The sequence below is a fragment of the Equus asinus genome, chromosome 25, assembly GCF_041296235.1.
Source record: "Equus asinus isolate D_3611 breed Donkey chromosome 25, EquAss-T2T_v2, whole genome shotgun sequence".
NCBI classification, from domain to species: Eukaryota; Metazoa; Chordata; class Mammalia; order Perissodactyla; family Equidae; genus Equus; species Equus asinus.
In genome coordinates this window covers 43,134,887-43,152,607 of record NC_091814.1, presented here as the reverse complement: position 1 = coordinate 43,152,607, position 17,721 = coordinate 43,134,887, and the positions used below count along the sequence as shown (strand labels likewise).

The following is a 17,721-nucleotide window of genomic DNA, read 5'->3' as shown; positions in this document are numbered from 1 at the left end:
TTTGTCTGCAATAATTACTGCAGTGCTCTTTGCCTAATGGTGATTTTCTATTTCCTGCTTTCCATGTTTATTAATTGGAATTCTTCTGTAAGAAAGAGTGTCCATTCTCCTGTATCTATTCAACTATGTCACTATGGACTCATGGATACTTACTTGATTCTATGGGTTAAAATCCAATACTATCATTATTCATTTTGTTGCTCAAGTCATTCCAGCTTCGGCCATTAGGAGCTCCCTCAAGTTGGCTCCTGTGTCCTTTCAACAAGCCCCCAAAACTTTTTTTTTTTTTGAGGAAGATTAGCCCTGAGCTAACATCTGCCGCCAATCCTCCTCTTTTTGCTGAGGAAGAGTGGCCCTGAGCTAACACCTGTATCCATCTTCCTACACTTTATATGTGGGACGCCTGCCACAGCATGGCTCCCAAAAACTTTTTGAGCATTTCCTTAATTTCAAGGATCAGAAGTTCCAGGCTCATCTTGTATTTTCCCTGCCCCAGCTCTGGAATCAACTACTTCACCAAAAAATCTTAGTTCCTTTTATTGAGAACCGTGTTTAAAAACCAAGAGCTGGGTGCTCATTGCTACTGGAGTTTCACTGTCAGGCCAACAATTTGGACAACCACCAATATTTGTTTCCTTACCAAACTCATTAGCTGGAAATCGTTAGCATCACCTGGGAGCTTGCTAGGAACGCAAATTCTTGGGCCTCATCCCAGACCTACTGGACCAGAATCTTTGATGATCTTCTGAAGGAGTCTGTATTTTAACAGGTTCACCAGATGATTCTGATGCTTACTATAAAGTTTAAGAAACACTGCTTTAAAGAAGAAAAGTTAGTTTTTCTTCACTATAAACCCTATGTTTACTTTACTATGTTTCTCTAATAAAAAAGGGGAAAATTTAGTCTTAATCACTTGTCTTGTATATAAATCATATTTTTACTAACACAGCTAATAAAACTATAGGTGAATGCCTCATCTGTTAAGGTGCTAACACTCCTATCTTTGTTATCTTTCTATAAAAATTTTTTAAAATGTGGTGGTCCCAGCAGTTATAAAGTACAAATACTATTACTTTTATACAAAGAAGTTCTAAATCAGCCTCCAGGATCAACTCCTGCCTGTTTATATGACCTACCATCCATATAGTGAATCTACAAATATAAAACCCTTGCAGCACTGTCCTCTAACTCAGACTACCCAGGCCAGAAGGACTACTCCAGCATCGGATTGGTGAACTCTTCTCTATGCTGTGGTCTTCTTAACCACAAAATGCAATAACACTCCCCAGATGAAAGACGCATTGTGAGGGTTAAAAGACACTGTGCAGCACTTACTACTACAGGGCCACAAAAGAAGTCCTCAAAAGCTGTTAATTTTTATTACTGAACTATTAAATAAAAGTGCAACTACAGGTTTTATTTTTTAGAATGGGGAAAGCAAGTGGAAACTGTGCTAAAAAACAGTTCTGCTGTTTCTTCACTAGTAGATCAGAATAAAGGCAGAACCAGAAAGCTCTATTTGTGTAATTTAAGCAAAATCCTCAGAAGTTAACAAATCAATGTTTTAATTTGACTTTTTTCAAAAATGTTACTACATTTACATTATGTACACCTATGGTCAAGGGCTAATGGGGAGTACACAAAAATCAAAACAATTTGCTCTGTTGAGGTAGTGGAATTATAGGTGAATTTTCTTCCTTTCTATTTTGATTATCAAATTCGTGTGCCAACTCCTTTAATATTAGTTAAGAAAGTAGCCCAGTTAGTAATAAGTTTCCATTTATTGAGTCCTTAAACTATTTCATTAATATTTCAAATAACCTTATGGATTTTACAGATGAGGAAACGGGCTCAGAGCAATAAAGCAACCTGCCAAGTCACACATGACAGAACTGGAATTCAATCTCAGCTCTGACTCCAAAGTTTATGCTCACAACCAGTGTTGAGGACATCCTTCATTACGCACAAATGCCTGATCTGCTGTGTAAAATTTATGATCAAGTATAATCACTATATTGAATTATCTCATGTGCGACACATTAGTAGTCATAAGATATGGAATACAGCTTAAATGACTTCTTGGGCACAAACAAATTATATACAAGACACAATATAGTACTAAAATACCTAATAATCCTCAAATAATTAGCTATATTCTTAAGTCACTTTATTTGTAAATTACAGAAGCTCTCAGGCTAGTATCACCACCTCTACAGAAAGAAAACAAGTGAAATAGAGCTTAAATGAGTCACTCATGGTTACGTGATAAACCAGCATCGAAACTGATAATCAACTTGCCGACTCTGCATTCAGCAAAATAAACATTACTGAGAGGCTCCCACTTTAAAGTTTCATAGCAAATGTCAGTTTTTCAAGCTGTTCTAATCCACACAAAGGCTTCCAAGAATATTTTTTTAGTTCCTCTACCATGAAGTTCCTTTCTTCATTAAATGATTTCCCACTGGCTGTTTATATACTAATTATGTGCTTGAAAAATAAAGCTGATAAATATGGATAGCTGCCACGGCTCTAATTCTTAAAAAATAGAGACAAGAAAAGGATCTCTCATATAGATCCAAAATAAAATGTCTTAAAGCCTAAAAACAGGTAAAACTGAAACAAAAACAGTATGTTGAATCAGATTAAGATAACATTTCTGTATCTGCGTATAAAGTCTAACAATTAAGCACTACTGATAGCACTGTACACTTCAGTCAAAGAAGGAAAAAGAGAAACTTTCTCACTGGGTATGAAACACAATTGGGATTACATATATAATATGTAAGCAAAATGGTAATTGTAGGATCTTACTAAAACTTCAAACTTTGCCCTTCTTAGCTCTATTTGGGTTAAAAAAAGGGGGGGGTTACTATCTTATAAGGATTAAGATGACGAATTTGGGATCCTGTTTGGCACACAGGTAAAGGGAAGTAATCACCACCTGCACTGGTAGTCTGATTTCCCATTTACATTTTGAGCCTGAGAGGAATTCTGCTTCCCGTCTCAAAGTCCAAATCAAACATTTATTCCCACCTTATTGTTTAATGTTTATAAGAGCCTCTTTTTTTTCACTACAAAACAAAAATGTACCCCAATCTGCTCCATTTAGGGATCTTGCAGTAGGGAAGTGGGGGTGGGGAAGGATCGTTTCTCAAAGATCTTTCGAAATTAGCTATCAGATGAAATATTAAAACATGGAAAAGTTGTATATACATTTCGTTTACTTACAAATTCTAGCGAGGTTTTAAAGCGTCGACTGTCAGCGTCAGCGGAGCCCTTCGAGTGTTCTTTCTGCCCCAGGCTGCACCCCTCCGACGCGGCCAACAGAACAGTCCCCCTCCCTGTCCACGCGACGCCGACCTCCGGGCGGGCACGGCCCGCGGAATGCCGGGACTGGTAGTCGCCCTGCCCCGCCTCCGCCCCAGTCGGCCCCACCTCTCGCCACGCCCCAGCAGGCGGCCAGCGCCCGGGCGAGCGCCCCGGTGAGCGCGCACATCAGAGCCACACGTCTGCGTCCTCTGGGGCCAACTGACTGGAAGACAGGCATCCCTGCAAGACGAGCACCCCAGCCCTTATAATGACCTAAAATCCACAGGCTGGAAGAACCCACGGAACCAAACAGTGGAGGCTCTGCCCAATGATGACGGCAAGCACCAGTCGGACATCACCTGGAAGCCGGCCTCTACCATTACTAGGTGCATGTCCTCAAACGAGGTGCTGAATCTAAACCTCGTTTGCTCCTGTTAATTGGGGACAACGCTACATAGCTCAAGAGGTTGTTGTGAGTAAATGTGCTAAGGTACCCAACAGTGTCGGCTAAATGATACTAGTAAGTGAATAAAAAATAGCTATCATTTTGATCTATTAACTTCATAAATGTGAAAATTGAGAGATGGCAAGCAGCTTACCCAAGAACACATAATTGGTTAGGGGCAAGGTCAAGTCAGTCTAAAATTTCTGTTCCTGACCTACACCAATTCAAGACAACAGAGAAGAAATCTACTCACGTAAATCTCACTTCTCCTTTCTTCGTTTTTTTCCATAACACTTCTGACCAACAAACTATTTTACTTATCTTTATTTTTACCTGACTCCCATAGAATATAAACTTCAATAAAGCAGGGATTTTCGTCCTTTGGTCTATTCTTTCACTGTTGAATCCCCAGCACCTAGAACAGGGTCTGGCTAGCACATAGCAGAAGCTCAAATATTTATTGATTCTTCATGAAACAGTGATTTTTGGTGCCTTCACTTCTCAATCATCCTCTTTTGGGAGAAGTCGCAGGATCTGGGAACATTCTTAGATGCTGTTTAATAACTGACTGCAATTTCTAATGCAACAAAGAACAGATGGAAGAATATTTACTATATTCCGTTCACTGCGTTAAATTTTCTTAATTTCGATATAACGTTTTCAGCTAGACATTGTCATTTGTATTAACAGTCTTTAAAATATTTTTTCTGGGGCTGGCCCCATGGCTGAGCGGTTAAGTTCGCGCGCTCCGCTGCAGGCGGCCCAGTGTTTCGTTGGTTCCAATCCTGGGCGCGGACATGACACTGCTCATCAAACCACGCTGAGGCAGCGTCCCACATGCCACAACTAGAAGGACCCACAACAAAGAATATACAACTATGTACCGGGGGGCTTTGGGGAGAAAAAGGAAAAAATAAAATCTTTAAAAAAAAAATAAATATTTTTTCTATCACTTGTGAGAACGGGGAATAAATGGAGCCAGCTACTATGTGTTTAATTTACTTCCTCTTATTTAATATTTTAAACTTTTCCTCACTAAAAATAACAATGTTGCCTCTTTCTACTAAGATATAACCCCAAAGTTATTTCCCTATCTGACCGGAAATGTGCATATTATGCACAATAAATGGATAGGCACTTTCTCGGTAAATAACTGGATTTCTGCTTACTCTAAACAAAAAACATGTTCAAAAATTACCTTATTTTAAAGTAAAATGTTTCATTTAAAATAGCTACTTTATGGGCTGGCCCCATGGCCGAGTGGTTAAGTTCACGCGCTCCGCTGCAGGTGGCCCAGTGTTTCGTTGGTTCGAATCCTGGGCGCGGACATGGCACTGCTCATCAAACCACGCTGAGGCAGCGTCCCACATGCCACAACTAGAAGAACCCATAACGAAGAATATACAACTATGTACTGGGGGGCTTTGGGGAGAAAAAGGAAAAAAATAAAATCTTTAAAATAGCTACTTTATTTAGAAATTCAGTGTCAAGACAATGGATTTCCAGGCCTAGGCCTAACAGCCAGGTATATAAATTAATGCCAGTCATTTAATCTGAATTAGAATTTTTAGTGTATCTTTCTTCCCTAATACATGGAAAATTCCCTAAGGGTAAAGAATACAGTCATTAATTTAACTCATATATTCATTAAACATCTATGTTGGCACAGAATAGATGTTTAATAAATATATGAATTAATGTGTATGCTTTGTTATAATCATTTCTTCTGTCTTCTCCTTTGATTCATTAATTCCTCTACAGAGTTCAAATTCCCAAAGTAAGTTACATCCAGAGCTCTGCCACCTCTTAGTATTTGTGGCCCAGCAATTCCCTTATAACACTGGCTATGAGTCTACCGTCTCTGCAGTGTCACCTCTTTTGGGCCACCCTTGTAGTCTGGAAAACATCTGCAGCAGAATATCTGGTTTGACAAGAGTTTACCTCAGTGATGTGATGAAAGTTGGTACCTGTAAGGTTGCTAGCTGTAGGAGGCAGGTAGGGCAGAGCTAGGATTATGTATTCTTACCACCTAGACAAAAGAAGCAAATATACATAGTAAAGTTACCAGGCCTCTGATTTTACTTTAAGATTCTCATGATTTGGCTCTTTGGAAAGCCATTCCTAAGCCTTTACAAGCGTTTTTAATTACAAAACAATACATATACTCATTATTCAACAATACGTAGGACCTCTCATCTTCTCTGATTGTTCCATAATAGGTAGAACCTCTTGTCCTTTTCTCTTTTTTAGTACGTCCCCCAAACCCAAGTTTTACAAGTGTGCATCCAAGTTTCCATAGTCACCTGTCCCAGTAAATGTTTTAAAGAGGCTCTTAATATATGCATTAATGCTCATAATATGAACTTTGTGTATTAATACTATAAAGTTTTATATCCTCTAGTAACTACATCTATTACAGAATTTTTACTATCATATGTTAATAATGAATAATATAACAGGCACCTTATGGAGAAAGTATTACTTACAACGTAAGTATATAACAGCCAGGTATTACCAAGTATCAATATACTCTTCAACATTTTGTCAGAAAAGAGTTAAGTCCCCCAAATTTTCCAAATATACTACCTAACCCAGGCTGACAAGGAAGAATATAGTTTGATTTGCCCTTAAAAGATTTTTTTAAAAAAAGGTAGCATCTCCCTTGCTACTGTTCCTCCAGATTCTTTGGCTATATTGTATACAATAAACAAAGCTAAACTCAACTCCTAACAGGCTAAACCTAGGTGACTCTAAAGCATGTAATTTCTTGTGTCTGGGGCCAAACTTACCGAACTATTAGTGAAAGCACAGTACACCTTAAGATTTCATTAAATTGAAATTTGTGCCCAGTTTGAGCAAGAGTTGCTCAAAAACATTCGAGGGAGTTTAAAATACTTGAAAGAAAAATACCTTCAAACTTTTCAGAATCACTTATTGTCACTGGTATCTAAGTTACAGGTTTTTAAATCTAGTCGCTAAAATCAATTATAGAAAATACGTGTGTATATTTGAAAATAACATTAATCTTTCTTTCAATAACTACTCAGACCTTAACTAACTTTTCCTCAGTACCTCTAAATTTGGTTAGCTATTTGCAGATTATTCACATGTAAAATGTGGTATACGGAGGGGAAACAAGCGGGTTTTATCACCTTTTCTTATTTGGTAAACACAGGAAACCCTAAATCAAATGCAATACATCAAGTCATGCCCAAAATCAAAGTAAAAATAAAGGATCGCAAGTTAAAAAGACAGCGCTGTCATTAACCAAAGTATTTGTTCGTTTCTCACTGTCCAGAACACAGCGCTACCAAGGTTTGCGAACAGTGCTGCGGGCAGAGTTTGCGTACGAAGGCCGGGAATAAGACTATATGCTCTGTGTACATCTTGCAAACGGAAACCCACCCGAGGACGCCTGCAGATCGAACTTTGTACACCCTCAACAGGTGACTTAAATTTAAAACGGCGTAACTGCCTTCACAAGGAGCTTGAAAATAAAATTTTCTCCAAGGTGACACCTACAAAAGTTTCTCTCTTATGCTCACTCCTGCTAGGGACACTTGGAAAGGCACGGCTAAGGTAACAGTCGATCAAAAGGGTTCCAGGAAAACTGCGCAACAGTCAGGGCCGAGGACTGAAACTGCTTCTCCGCCCCGGTCTCTCCCGGCCTTTCCCAGACGCTGGGCACTGGGGGCGGGGGGGCAGACGGGCGTCTGCCGTTTACGGACAGCAGTTGGCACGAGCAGCTGGGCTTAGGAGAGGCAATCTGCCCCGCCAGTTGTCCCTCCGTCGTCCTCCCCCTCAGCCCCAAAGCCAAGGACAGCGAGGTCCTCCTCCCTCTTCTCCTCCTCTTTGGTGCCTTGAGCCAGGAGGCGGGAGTGACCCACAGCAGCTGACCCAGCACAGGCACTGCCTCTCGGACACCATGGGCCCAGAGGCAGGTTTGCGGCACAGCAGCGACGACGCAGGCGGCGGCCCCGGCGACTCTCAACTGCCTCCCTGACCGCCGCGACCACCGCCCCGCAGCCCCGAAAAGCCATTGCCATCAACGGCAGGAGAATCTAGGGACCCCAAAGCATCTTCGCGATCGACTCAAGCTGCGTCAACAACTATGGCGGGCGAAGGGCGGCAGGCGGAGCCGGTGAGGGAAGAATGGGGATTGTCCGTCACGCCCAGGGCCCCCCTGCGGGAAGGAAGACGGCGGCTCGCCCCTCAAAATGGCGGCGGCAGTGACGCGCCTGCGTACGGAACTCCGCCGGCGCGCCACGGCCGGCGGGAAGTGAGGTTCTCAGAAGCGCCGCCAGAAGTGTACGGCGACTTCGAGCCCCGGGTGGCCAAAGAAAAGTCCCCGGTGGGAAGACGAGTACTGCTAGAAGAGTTCCGGCCTGATTCTGGGAAAGAGGAAGCGAGAGAAAGCGCCTACTACCTTCGGTCTCGGCAGCGGAGGCAGCCGCGGCCCCCGGAAGCCGAGGAGATGCAGACGCGACGCGTTGCTCGCTTCCAGCAGCAGCAGCACTCACCGCAGCCTCCGCCGCATCCGTCTCCGGTTACGACCAGGAGAGGGTTACGGGACTCTCACTCCTCTGAAGGTGAGGCCGGCGGAGGTAAGAGTCTCAGCCGACAGCCAGGGAGCGGCCGCAACGGGCGGGCGCGGAGGGTGTGTGTGCTCCTCCTCCCGGAGTTCATCCCCGCCGGACCCGGGGCTTCTCCGCCCCCTGGACCTGCGCCCCGGCGCGGGCGGGAAAGAGACTCGGGCGGGAAAGAGACTCGGGCGGGAGGACTGGAGAGAGGCTGGCCTGCGGAGCCACCTGAGCGGAGCCGGGGAGCTCTGCCCGTCCCCAGGCATCAGTTTAGGGGTGTCAGGACTGCCTCTTTCTACAGGCCTCGGGGGGACGGCTAGTTAGGCGGGATGCGGAATCACTGCAGGCTCGGCTTCATTTCGGTTTCCTCTGTCCTGCGGATGTTGCTGCCACAGCCACTTCCATTTCCTCCTTTAACAGAGGCCAGAAGTCCTCAGCTGAGAAGCATGGTTCTAACCTAACCTTCCAGTCTTTCTCCTTCACTTCCCCGGTGGGGAGAGAGGGAGGGGAAATTTTGTGAGTGGGCATTTGGAGGGATAGCGTGGTTGATGAATTGGCTTAAGACTCTACCCAAAGACTTACACCGGAATGGGGTAAGTCGGTTATCCTGAACTTGAAGCTCCCCAATGAATGATAAACTTGAGCCGATCGCTCTTTCCGAGTATGGTGGTGTCTGCCAGAAATTCGCCACGTTGGGGGCCCTCAGTGTAACTTCAATGGTTAAGAAGCCTGAAAAAGCAAGATTCTAATTAGTTTTCTTCTGAATGGGCTAAAAGGATGCTGACAAAGTGAGTGTATGGGTTTAGGTACGTCACAGGTGGATCAACTTCCTTAATCTCTCTTCTCCCACCCTGCCCTCCCCCCGATCCTAACACTAAGAGACAGGTGAAATTTCATGTTAGCCCCATGTAAGGCACCAACGAGGTAAAAATCAAGGTTTTTGAATCACAGTGGGATTACATAGTTAGTGGTAGACCATTGATGGATATAAAGAGGAGGTGGATTTTCACTTTAGGGCAGAGGAATAGACTGCACATTTTCCTGCTGACACATTTGAAGGTGTGTTGATTTTGGAAACTTAAAGATATGTAAGTTACTGTTGGATGTAACAACTCAGGACAGTTTAGTCCGTATATATGTTAGTTATCACTCTATTCTAAGATTATAAACTCCCCGAAGACTAAGATCCTGTCATGTATATTGGAAGGGCCATGTTATACTTCAGTACTTACCCTAATTCTGTGTCTCCTTCAGTATCTGGAAGAATACTTTGCCCATAGCAGACGATAAATATGTTACGTTGTGTTGACTCTCCCACAGAGCCTAGTGCAGCTATACAAGCTAATTTTTTTAGCACACAAAGGATTTACCTTTATTTTAGTGAATCTGTAAGACTCTAAACATTTTTCACTCTTTTGCTTTTTCCACATCATTTATGAAACTCTAGCCCATCTTTTAGGCCAGCCCTGGTGGGGTCTAGTGCTTAAGATTTGATGGCTCTCACTACCAAGGCCCAGGTGTATTTCCTGTTCAGGGAACCACACTACCCGCCTGTCGGTTGGCATACTGTGGCGGCTGCATGTTGCTGTGATGCCACCAGTATTTCACATACCAGCAGGTCACCCAGGTCATGGTGGACAGGTTTCAGCAGAGTTTTTAGACTGACACACTAGGAAGAAGGCCCTGACCACCCACTTTTGAAAAAATTGGCCATGAAAACCATATGCGTAACAGCAGAGCATTGTTTGGTATAGCACCAAAAGGTGAGAGGACGGCGCAGAAAGACCGGACAGGGTTCCGCTCTGCTGTTCACAGGGTCGCTGGGAGTCAGAATTGACTCCAGGGTACTAAAAACAAGCCCATCTTTTAAATTTTCAAAAATAATACTGTTGGAAAGCATCAGTGAATCATTTATTTTTATATTGTCTTAAGAGTGCATATTTCTGACTAATTAAATTCCTAAATTTTGGTAAACCTTAGTACACATCTCTAAACAATGAATTACTTGTATTTCTGCTTACATATTGCTGTTAATATGCATAATCTCTACCTAGATCATATATTCTGAGTTTTGACAATTGTCATGTCTGTTCTTTAGAGGATGAACTATTTTCGAATACTGTTTTAAGCCAAACGGGCTCAAAGAAAATCATCCAGAGAACACAAGAAACTCCAGGTAAGAACAGTGATTTTGTTTTTTTCTTTACCTGCCAACTTTTTTAATGTGCAGATTATAGCCTTGTTCATCAAGGGTCCCAAATCATACCTCATTCAGAGTTTCAGTGAATCTTCTTTATAGGCTGTTTATTGAATTAAGCAGTACAGGCACGGGTCAAGAAAAGACAGGGCAGGTACTTGAGTACCTACTAATTACCAGCCACTTTGTATATGTTAATTCATTCATGTAACTATGCAGGATAGATATATTCATGTTATAGATGAAAAAACGAGCTCAGAGTAGCTAAGACTCTTCCCTACAATTACACGATATGTGACTGAGCCAAACTTCAGGCCCAGGTTTGTCTTCTCCAAAGCCGTTTCATTTTCCCCAGGCATCTCACTGTCACTCTCCCATGTAATAATTAGCTACTCATTAAAGTTTGTAAGTGTTGAATGAATGAATATGTCACACTACCTTCCATTTAAAATGGATAAAGTGGTCTGCATAGTAAAATCATGGCACAATACAATCAGTCTTGTCAGTTTGATAATGTATTTCATCAAATCTAAAATATCATCAGTTGTAAGATCCACTATCATTGTTTTATGTACCACCTAGAAGGAAGAAATGCTGCCAATTAAACTGTAATGTGCCTTATATTGTATGAGGCATCCCAATTTCAGAGATGTTAAAGTGTAAAAATATTTGCATCTTAGTATCAATATAACATGGAAATAGGCTACATTTGATAGTCTACTTAAGTTTTAAAAACTGTTTAAACTATTTTGAAAAGCAGGAGAAAGGATTAAATTCAGTTATTAATCTTAATATCCTTTGGTTTTTAGTTCTGTTTATTTTCTGGGGGTTTTTTTTTTGATATTAGAAAAGTCCCAGAACAATAAATGATTGTAGCTATTGAGACTGATCATCTCTGGCTTTTTTTTTTAACCCATATCCTGACTTATTTCCTTATCCATTGCTTCTAATAAGATTACGCTTTATGATTTGAACTATTCTATTCTCTACGTAGAGTAAAGTATATCTGGTTCAAGTTCAGTTCCAAATAAACACACCCTTTATGCTTAATTCCTTAAACAGCCTGTGTCACTGTGTTAAGAATATAAACTATCTTAGAAAAATACTTTGAGTAGTAGATACTCTAATCACATTTTCCAGGCCATTTGGAAAAACCATATTCTTGAAATTTTATTTACAATAGATTTAATTGCATGTCCCTTATACCTTGAGAAGCCAAAGTTTTTCATCTTTAAAATATAGAATAAATTTATAGAAATTTAGAGTTAAGTAAATTGATGTAATGAAGACTGTTACACCAGCCTATAGACCATTATAAAACGAATGTATAATAGAATGTCTTGAGCAGTCTTTTGGGGTTCACATTAGGCCTATATTTAAGGACTGCTGATGAGATGCATGGTTGCATAATGTTGTGGAAAGAGCAGTAGACCTTGGTTGAGTTACTCACCCACCTTCAGCCTCAGGCCTTTATATGATTTGCCTTGTCTAACTCACAAGGCCACTGCGGAAATGATATCGTACATGTAAAATCACTATACATGGTAAAACATACAAATATAAGGGTTTTTTTTCCTCATGGCATTTTACAAGAGATGTGAAGTTCATAAAATTTTGCTTAAGCATTTCTTTTTCTCAAGAAGCTTATGCTATAATTGGAAATGGAAAAGACAAAACATTTCTCAGTATAGTCATGTGCCATATAACAACGTCTCGGTCAATGACAGGACCACATATATGACAGTAGTCCCCTTAGTACCATATAGGTTAGGTATGTAGTAGGCTATACCATGTAGGTTAGTGTAAGCACACTCTTATGATGTTCACACAACGATGAAATCGCCTAATGACGCGCTTCTCAGAACACATCCCCATTGGTAAGTGACGAGTGACCGTATAGATGATTGATAGATTGGAACCCATGCGTAGATTACCTGGAATATATCGATAGCACACTGTCATACAATATAGCTAGAAATAAGGGTATGTGCATCTTTGGGAGATTAGGGACACTCAGAGTTCTCTTACTATAAAAGGTGCTTTTAAAGATTATACCACATCTAGCTCTTGGCATGCTCCCATCTCATGCCTCTTAATGAAAGGGAAAAGAGTTTAGGGAATTATTAAATGAATGCTTATAAAGTCTGTCTAGCAGAGGAATTATTTAAATAGGAGTCACTCTATGGAGCACTGCTTTAAGTACGAATTTAAGGATGGGCCCTTCAGCCTCCTCATAGAATCATAGACTTTCAGTTTAACTTTGGTGTTCAGAATAGTGCTGTAATTGAATATAGGGCCACTGGTGTAGTCGGAAAGAAATTTATCCGAAGATGCCCTTAAGAATAAAGACGTAAACCAAGGGGCCACCTTCTAAAACAACCTAGTAAAGACAACCACATCATTTGTCATCCTGTTTTTGGAAGTTGTGAAAAATGTTGATTATGTTAGTTTAGAACAGGGATACAGTTTGAACTCTTCTCATTGTTTGAAGTTGAACTGAATTATTTTCACGTTAAAATAGCCATTAGGTTGCTAAATCAATTCAGTCTATACATAACTGTTTTTCTATGGCCAGATTCATTCCTTTCTGGAAATCATGAAACTGATTTTATAATCTAAAAGTATACTAGGAAAATTTCGTTTACTTTTCCTAAAGTTAAGTAGATATTTTTATTCTAACAGTTGTGGTTTCTAGCTAAATAATCTTAGATAAATATTTTTGAATGCCTACTGTTTTGTCATGAACATTTGATTCTTTGGCTGCTATAGTTAGAGCATTCATTCGTTCTCCAGATATTTATTGAGTACCTACTTTATGCCAGTTCCCATGCTAGATGCTGGGGGTGTAGTGGTGAGCAAAAGCACAGATGAGGGAAGAAGATTGCTACAAAAGGATAGTTGCTGTTTTATTCTCTAATACCTCTGTCTAATACTCTGTCTCCTTCAACTAGCTTATGTAAGGCTATGTATGTAGTAGAGAATTCAGGAAATGCTTCTTGAAAGATGGGAACTGAAATAGTAATTAATGTCTATAGATTAGGTTTTAATTAAGCCTGAAAAAGGTGGGAATACAGAGGAGAAAAAGAGGAAGGTAGTTATAATCATGGGATTATGGACATGTCCAAGATTTATTTTTAAAGCTTTTTATATAAGTTCTAAATTCCTGATGTGTAAAATGCTAGCTCAGATAGATATTTCACTGAATCTTAGAGCTGGAAGATTTAGGGAGGTCATCTGCTCAAAGATTCTATTAGTGCAGGTGTCCCTTTGTTAGCATCTGTTCATACATTGCCTGATCATTTTCACTATCTGTTCTGTTTTGGAGACAACACTGAAAGTTTGGTTTTGTTTTTGTTTTGGTGAGGAAGATTGGCCCTGAGCTAACATCTGTTGCCAGTCTTTCTCTATTTTGTCTGTGGGATGCTGCCACAGCATGGCTGGATGAGCAGTGTGGAGATCTGTGCCCAGGATCCAAACCTGTGAACCCTGGGCCACTGAAGTGGAGCGTGTGAACTTAACCACTACTGCCACTGGGCCAGCCCCTTGGGTGTTTTTTTTTTATATTAAACTGAAAGCTGTTTTGCTGTAGCTTTCTCTTGCTGATCTTAGTTCTGCCTTTTTTGAGCTACATGAGATCAATTTCATTGCTTTTCTACATCTCTGTCTTTAAGATGCATAAGAACATGCTCAGTACATATTTTTTGAACAAATGAATGGCTGTCCCTTCAAGATTTCTCTTTTAGGTACTGTAAAGGGGAAATTGGGTTAAGTCAGTTTTGTAAAAACAAATACAGGCAGCCAGTGTAATGGAGGGAGCCACTGGTAGCCAGTTCAGAATGTGGTTTTGCAGTTCTCATACAGAGCTAAACATAATGACTTTTTGTAGAGACAAACGAAACAAAACAATATAATTGAAATTTAGATACAGATTGGGTTTTAGATTATGTTATGTGAGGCTCTTTGAGAAAAAACACCTTGGTTGTCTAAGCAAATGTTAACATTTTATTTAATAGTATTGGCTTCCCTATTAACCTTATGCACTGAATCATACAGAGTCTGAAATAAACCCTGGTTAACATTAACATTTTACTTAAAATTAGGGTTTGCATTTCCTGAACGTGCACAAGGTTGAATAGTTGGAGGGAGTGTATTAACTCTTAGGAAGTTAATCCTAAATTAAAACATGCCATAAATAATGCATAGTGAGGTTAAGCCACAAATGGAATAGATAACTGAGTGTTGCTACAATACAGATTTTGGTTCTTAATTGAGAAATTTAGAAAAATTTTATTTGGTATTCCTTTCCTTTTATACAACCATGGTCTGCTGAGAAAAGTTGTGAACTTTTCCATCAAGTCCATAAATTTTTTATGGGAGGAAACTTGTCTTTGTTTCACTGTTGTATTCCCATACTTAGCATAATGAAAAGCTCGGAAAAACCATTGTTGAATAAATGGATGATTGTATAGCAAATCTAGCATGTTTGACATTTTATATATTTTTAAATGTTTTCTCTTCCTATGTTAGGGATGAGTGATGATCCTGTGAAGAGCCTGTGTAGACCGCCTATAAGGAGCTCAGGATCTGGTAAGAGATTGTTTTGTCTGTTGTTTTTCGTCTTTCTGTAAATACGATTTTATTTTTAAATAGGGTAGTGCATGTGTTCATATGGTTCAGAATTCTAAAGTTACTGTAAATGTCCAATGAGGAGTCTCCCTGCCCCTGTGCTCTACCCCAAGTCTCCTCAAGAGGGGCGGCCAACGTTGTCAGTTCCTTAGGTATTTTTCCAGAGATATTTTTTGGAGATATAAAGAAATTCACATATAAATGGATCTTTTCCTCCCCTTTTTTCACACAAATTTTAGCCTGATAAATATTCCATTCTCACCTTATTGTTTGTTTTTGTTTCACTTAAAATATTGAAACATCTTTCCATATAGGTATATGAAGGTCTTCCTCATTCTTTTGAAGAGGTTGTGTCTCACGTGTTGCTATGATTCTTTTCATTAGCGTGATGATTTTAAACGAAGGTCAGGGACTTTTTATTCTTCCCAGTATAATGCTAATAAAAAATCCGCGGCTGAAGCTTTGTGGCTCAGGGCTATAAAATGTTCCTGCCTCAGTTACATTTGTTTTTGACTAAAACCTTAAAAAAGTGTTGCCCTTAAGTTGATTTCATGACTATGAAAGAAAACTAGTCAAGTCATTCCAAGTGGTCTACTTCTACTTTAGAGTTTATTGGCCCATAAGGATGCTTTATCATGGGAACTAAAAAGGAAGCTTATTTATCTTCACATTAGATTTCTCCTCCTCATCATTTCCTTTATGAAAGAATTAGGTTGGTGGTTTTTTTTTTTTTTGATACATGCCTATCCTTTTAAGTATTATAGTGATAAAGATCTGTAAGGTTTTTGATGATGAACCTGTGGTAAAGAACCATATTATGCGTTTCCTTTTAAGCTCTAATCATTTTCTTGCTATCTTTCTTGCAGATTCGGCATACAAGACAAATGGAAATACTAAAATGAATGAATTAGGTTTGTTGATCTCTAATTCTTATAGATTCTCTTTGAGGGTTCTGATTGTCAGTAGAATACAGGAGTACACACGTTTGGTCACTGGCTTGAGATTTACTTTGTTCATTGTCTCAGCTTGTGGGACATTGCGTCCCCATGACCATGACCTTTCTTAATAGCCTTGGTTTTTTAGCCTATCTGAAATGATGTCTTTTGTTATATTATTGTTTAAATTCCTGTAAGAACATGGGATAACAAATACATTTTAGTTTTAATTAGCCTTTGTTAAATTCACATATTGAAGGAAGGAATATCAACTTACCAATTAAGGTTTTTTTCTTCATTAACAAAGTGAATTTGAGGTGTTTTTTCTAGTAAGCTCAGTGTCCTTTGCCATGTTTGTTGAACTGATTTAAATTCTTTTCAGTATTTGCCTTGGTGTAGAACATGAGATACCAAGATCTGTGGCTTTAAGTGAACCTACATTGATTGTGGTTGGACTTAGTTTTAAGTTACAATTCTTATCTAAATTTGGAGATGAATTGAAAGGAAGCAAGCTTCATTTTTCTTTATAAATAGATACAACTTCTTTTAAATTCATCTTTCACTTAAGTTCAGGCTAATTTCTTTAGAGACTTAAGGATTTATAATGTCTGGGTACTGAAAAAGATCCTTGCAGTATGCAGCTTATCATGTACTTCTACCTACCAGAGTTTAATTACTCTATTTAAACACTTAAAAAAAAATTTTTTTAGGTTATAGACTCTTAATTGGAAGAGAACTTGGAGCTGAAATAATCTAGCACTTTTACTTTCTACCCTAGATTTAGAAATCATTTTTATAAGTACTTTATAATAGAACTAACTTTTTTAAAACAGTGCTTTCCAGTTTAAAGGAAATTTTTGAGATTAATATAGAGGATAGCACCCTCTGATTCTTTTTATAGTTATGTTTGTACATCTTGGAGTATATAAAATAGCTATTCAGGAAGCTTGAATGCTAGTGATATCCCCAAATTATTCTCTGCTCTCTCCTTCCTGCTGCCGACTATGACAGTTCTCAAAAGCATGATTAGCATTGAATTGTCTTAAAAGTACCTTCATTTGAATTGAATTTTAGAGGATTAGTAGCAGGCAAAGTGAAGAAGGAGAGTTGCAAATTTTATAGTTTGTTTGGTAATAGACCTCACTATTTTACGTTTAGAAACCTTGCAGTAAGAGAAATTAAACTCCTTTACATTAGGGACAACACTCAAATTAGCTGTGACTCTCAAATATTTTATGTTAAATAATTTTTAGAATGACGTAAATAAGTAGACTTGGATTTCTTGAGCTTTATTTACTAGAATGAGAACTATGTTTAAAAATGTTTATATAGCCAAGACAATGGATAGCCTGATACAATGATGATTGTCAAACTTACAGGATTTATTATTATTTAGGATGTTTAATTCCTAAGATATTATTGGATTATGAGGCACAAAATAACACTGGCTTTGTTTTTAGTGATATTAACAAGACAGCCTTGCTTAACAAGTTATTGTTCATGTCTTGGATACAGTTGATAAATATTTATTGTTATAAACATGGAATTCTAAAGAAAGCATCTTTAGACACTAGATTAAAAGTCTTAAAAGTGTTTGAAAATAGATAAAATCCACGATTTATTGAATAC

General features: G+C 39.3%; 2 protein-coding genes across 7 annotated transcripts in view; one reads left to right on the top strand and one right to left on the bottom strand.

The window, feature by feature from the left end:
- LOC106833921 (torsin-1A-interacting protein 2-like) overlaps positions 1–8,318 on the bottom strand; it is a 36,573-nt gene extending 28,255 nt beyond the window's left edge. The window contains exon 1 of one of the 3 annotated variants that reach the window (XM_014845284.3): positions 8,181–8,318. The gene's annotated coding sequence lies outside the window, so the exon portion shown is untranslated. Of the gene's footprint in view, positions 1–3,228; positions 3,424–8,180 lie in introns of those variants that run through there. The other 2 variants (XM_070497682.1, XM_014845283.3) reach the window with 2 other exon arrangements.
- TOR1AIP1 (torsin 1A interacting protein 1) overlaps positions 3,462–17,721 on the top strand; it is a 39,357-nt gene continuing 25,097 nt past the window's right edge. For 2 of the 4 annotated variants that reach the window (XM_070497680.1, XM_014845278.3), the window contains exons 1-4: positions 6,697–8,358; positions 10,433–10,510; positions 15,059–15,118; positions 16,024–16,068. In XM_070497680.1, the coding sequence (XP_070353781.1) occupies positions 7,866–8,358; positions 10,433–10,510; positions 15,059–15,118; positions 16,024–16,068 (676 nt within the window). In that variant the 5' untranslated portion in view covers positions 6,697–7,865. Of the gene's footprint in view, positions 3,830–6,696; positions 8,359–10,432; positions 10,511–15,058; positions 15,119–16,023; positions 16,069–17,721 lie in introns of those variants that run through there. The other 2 variants (XM_070497681.1, XM_014845279.3) reach the window with 2 other exon arrangements.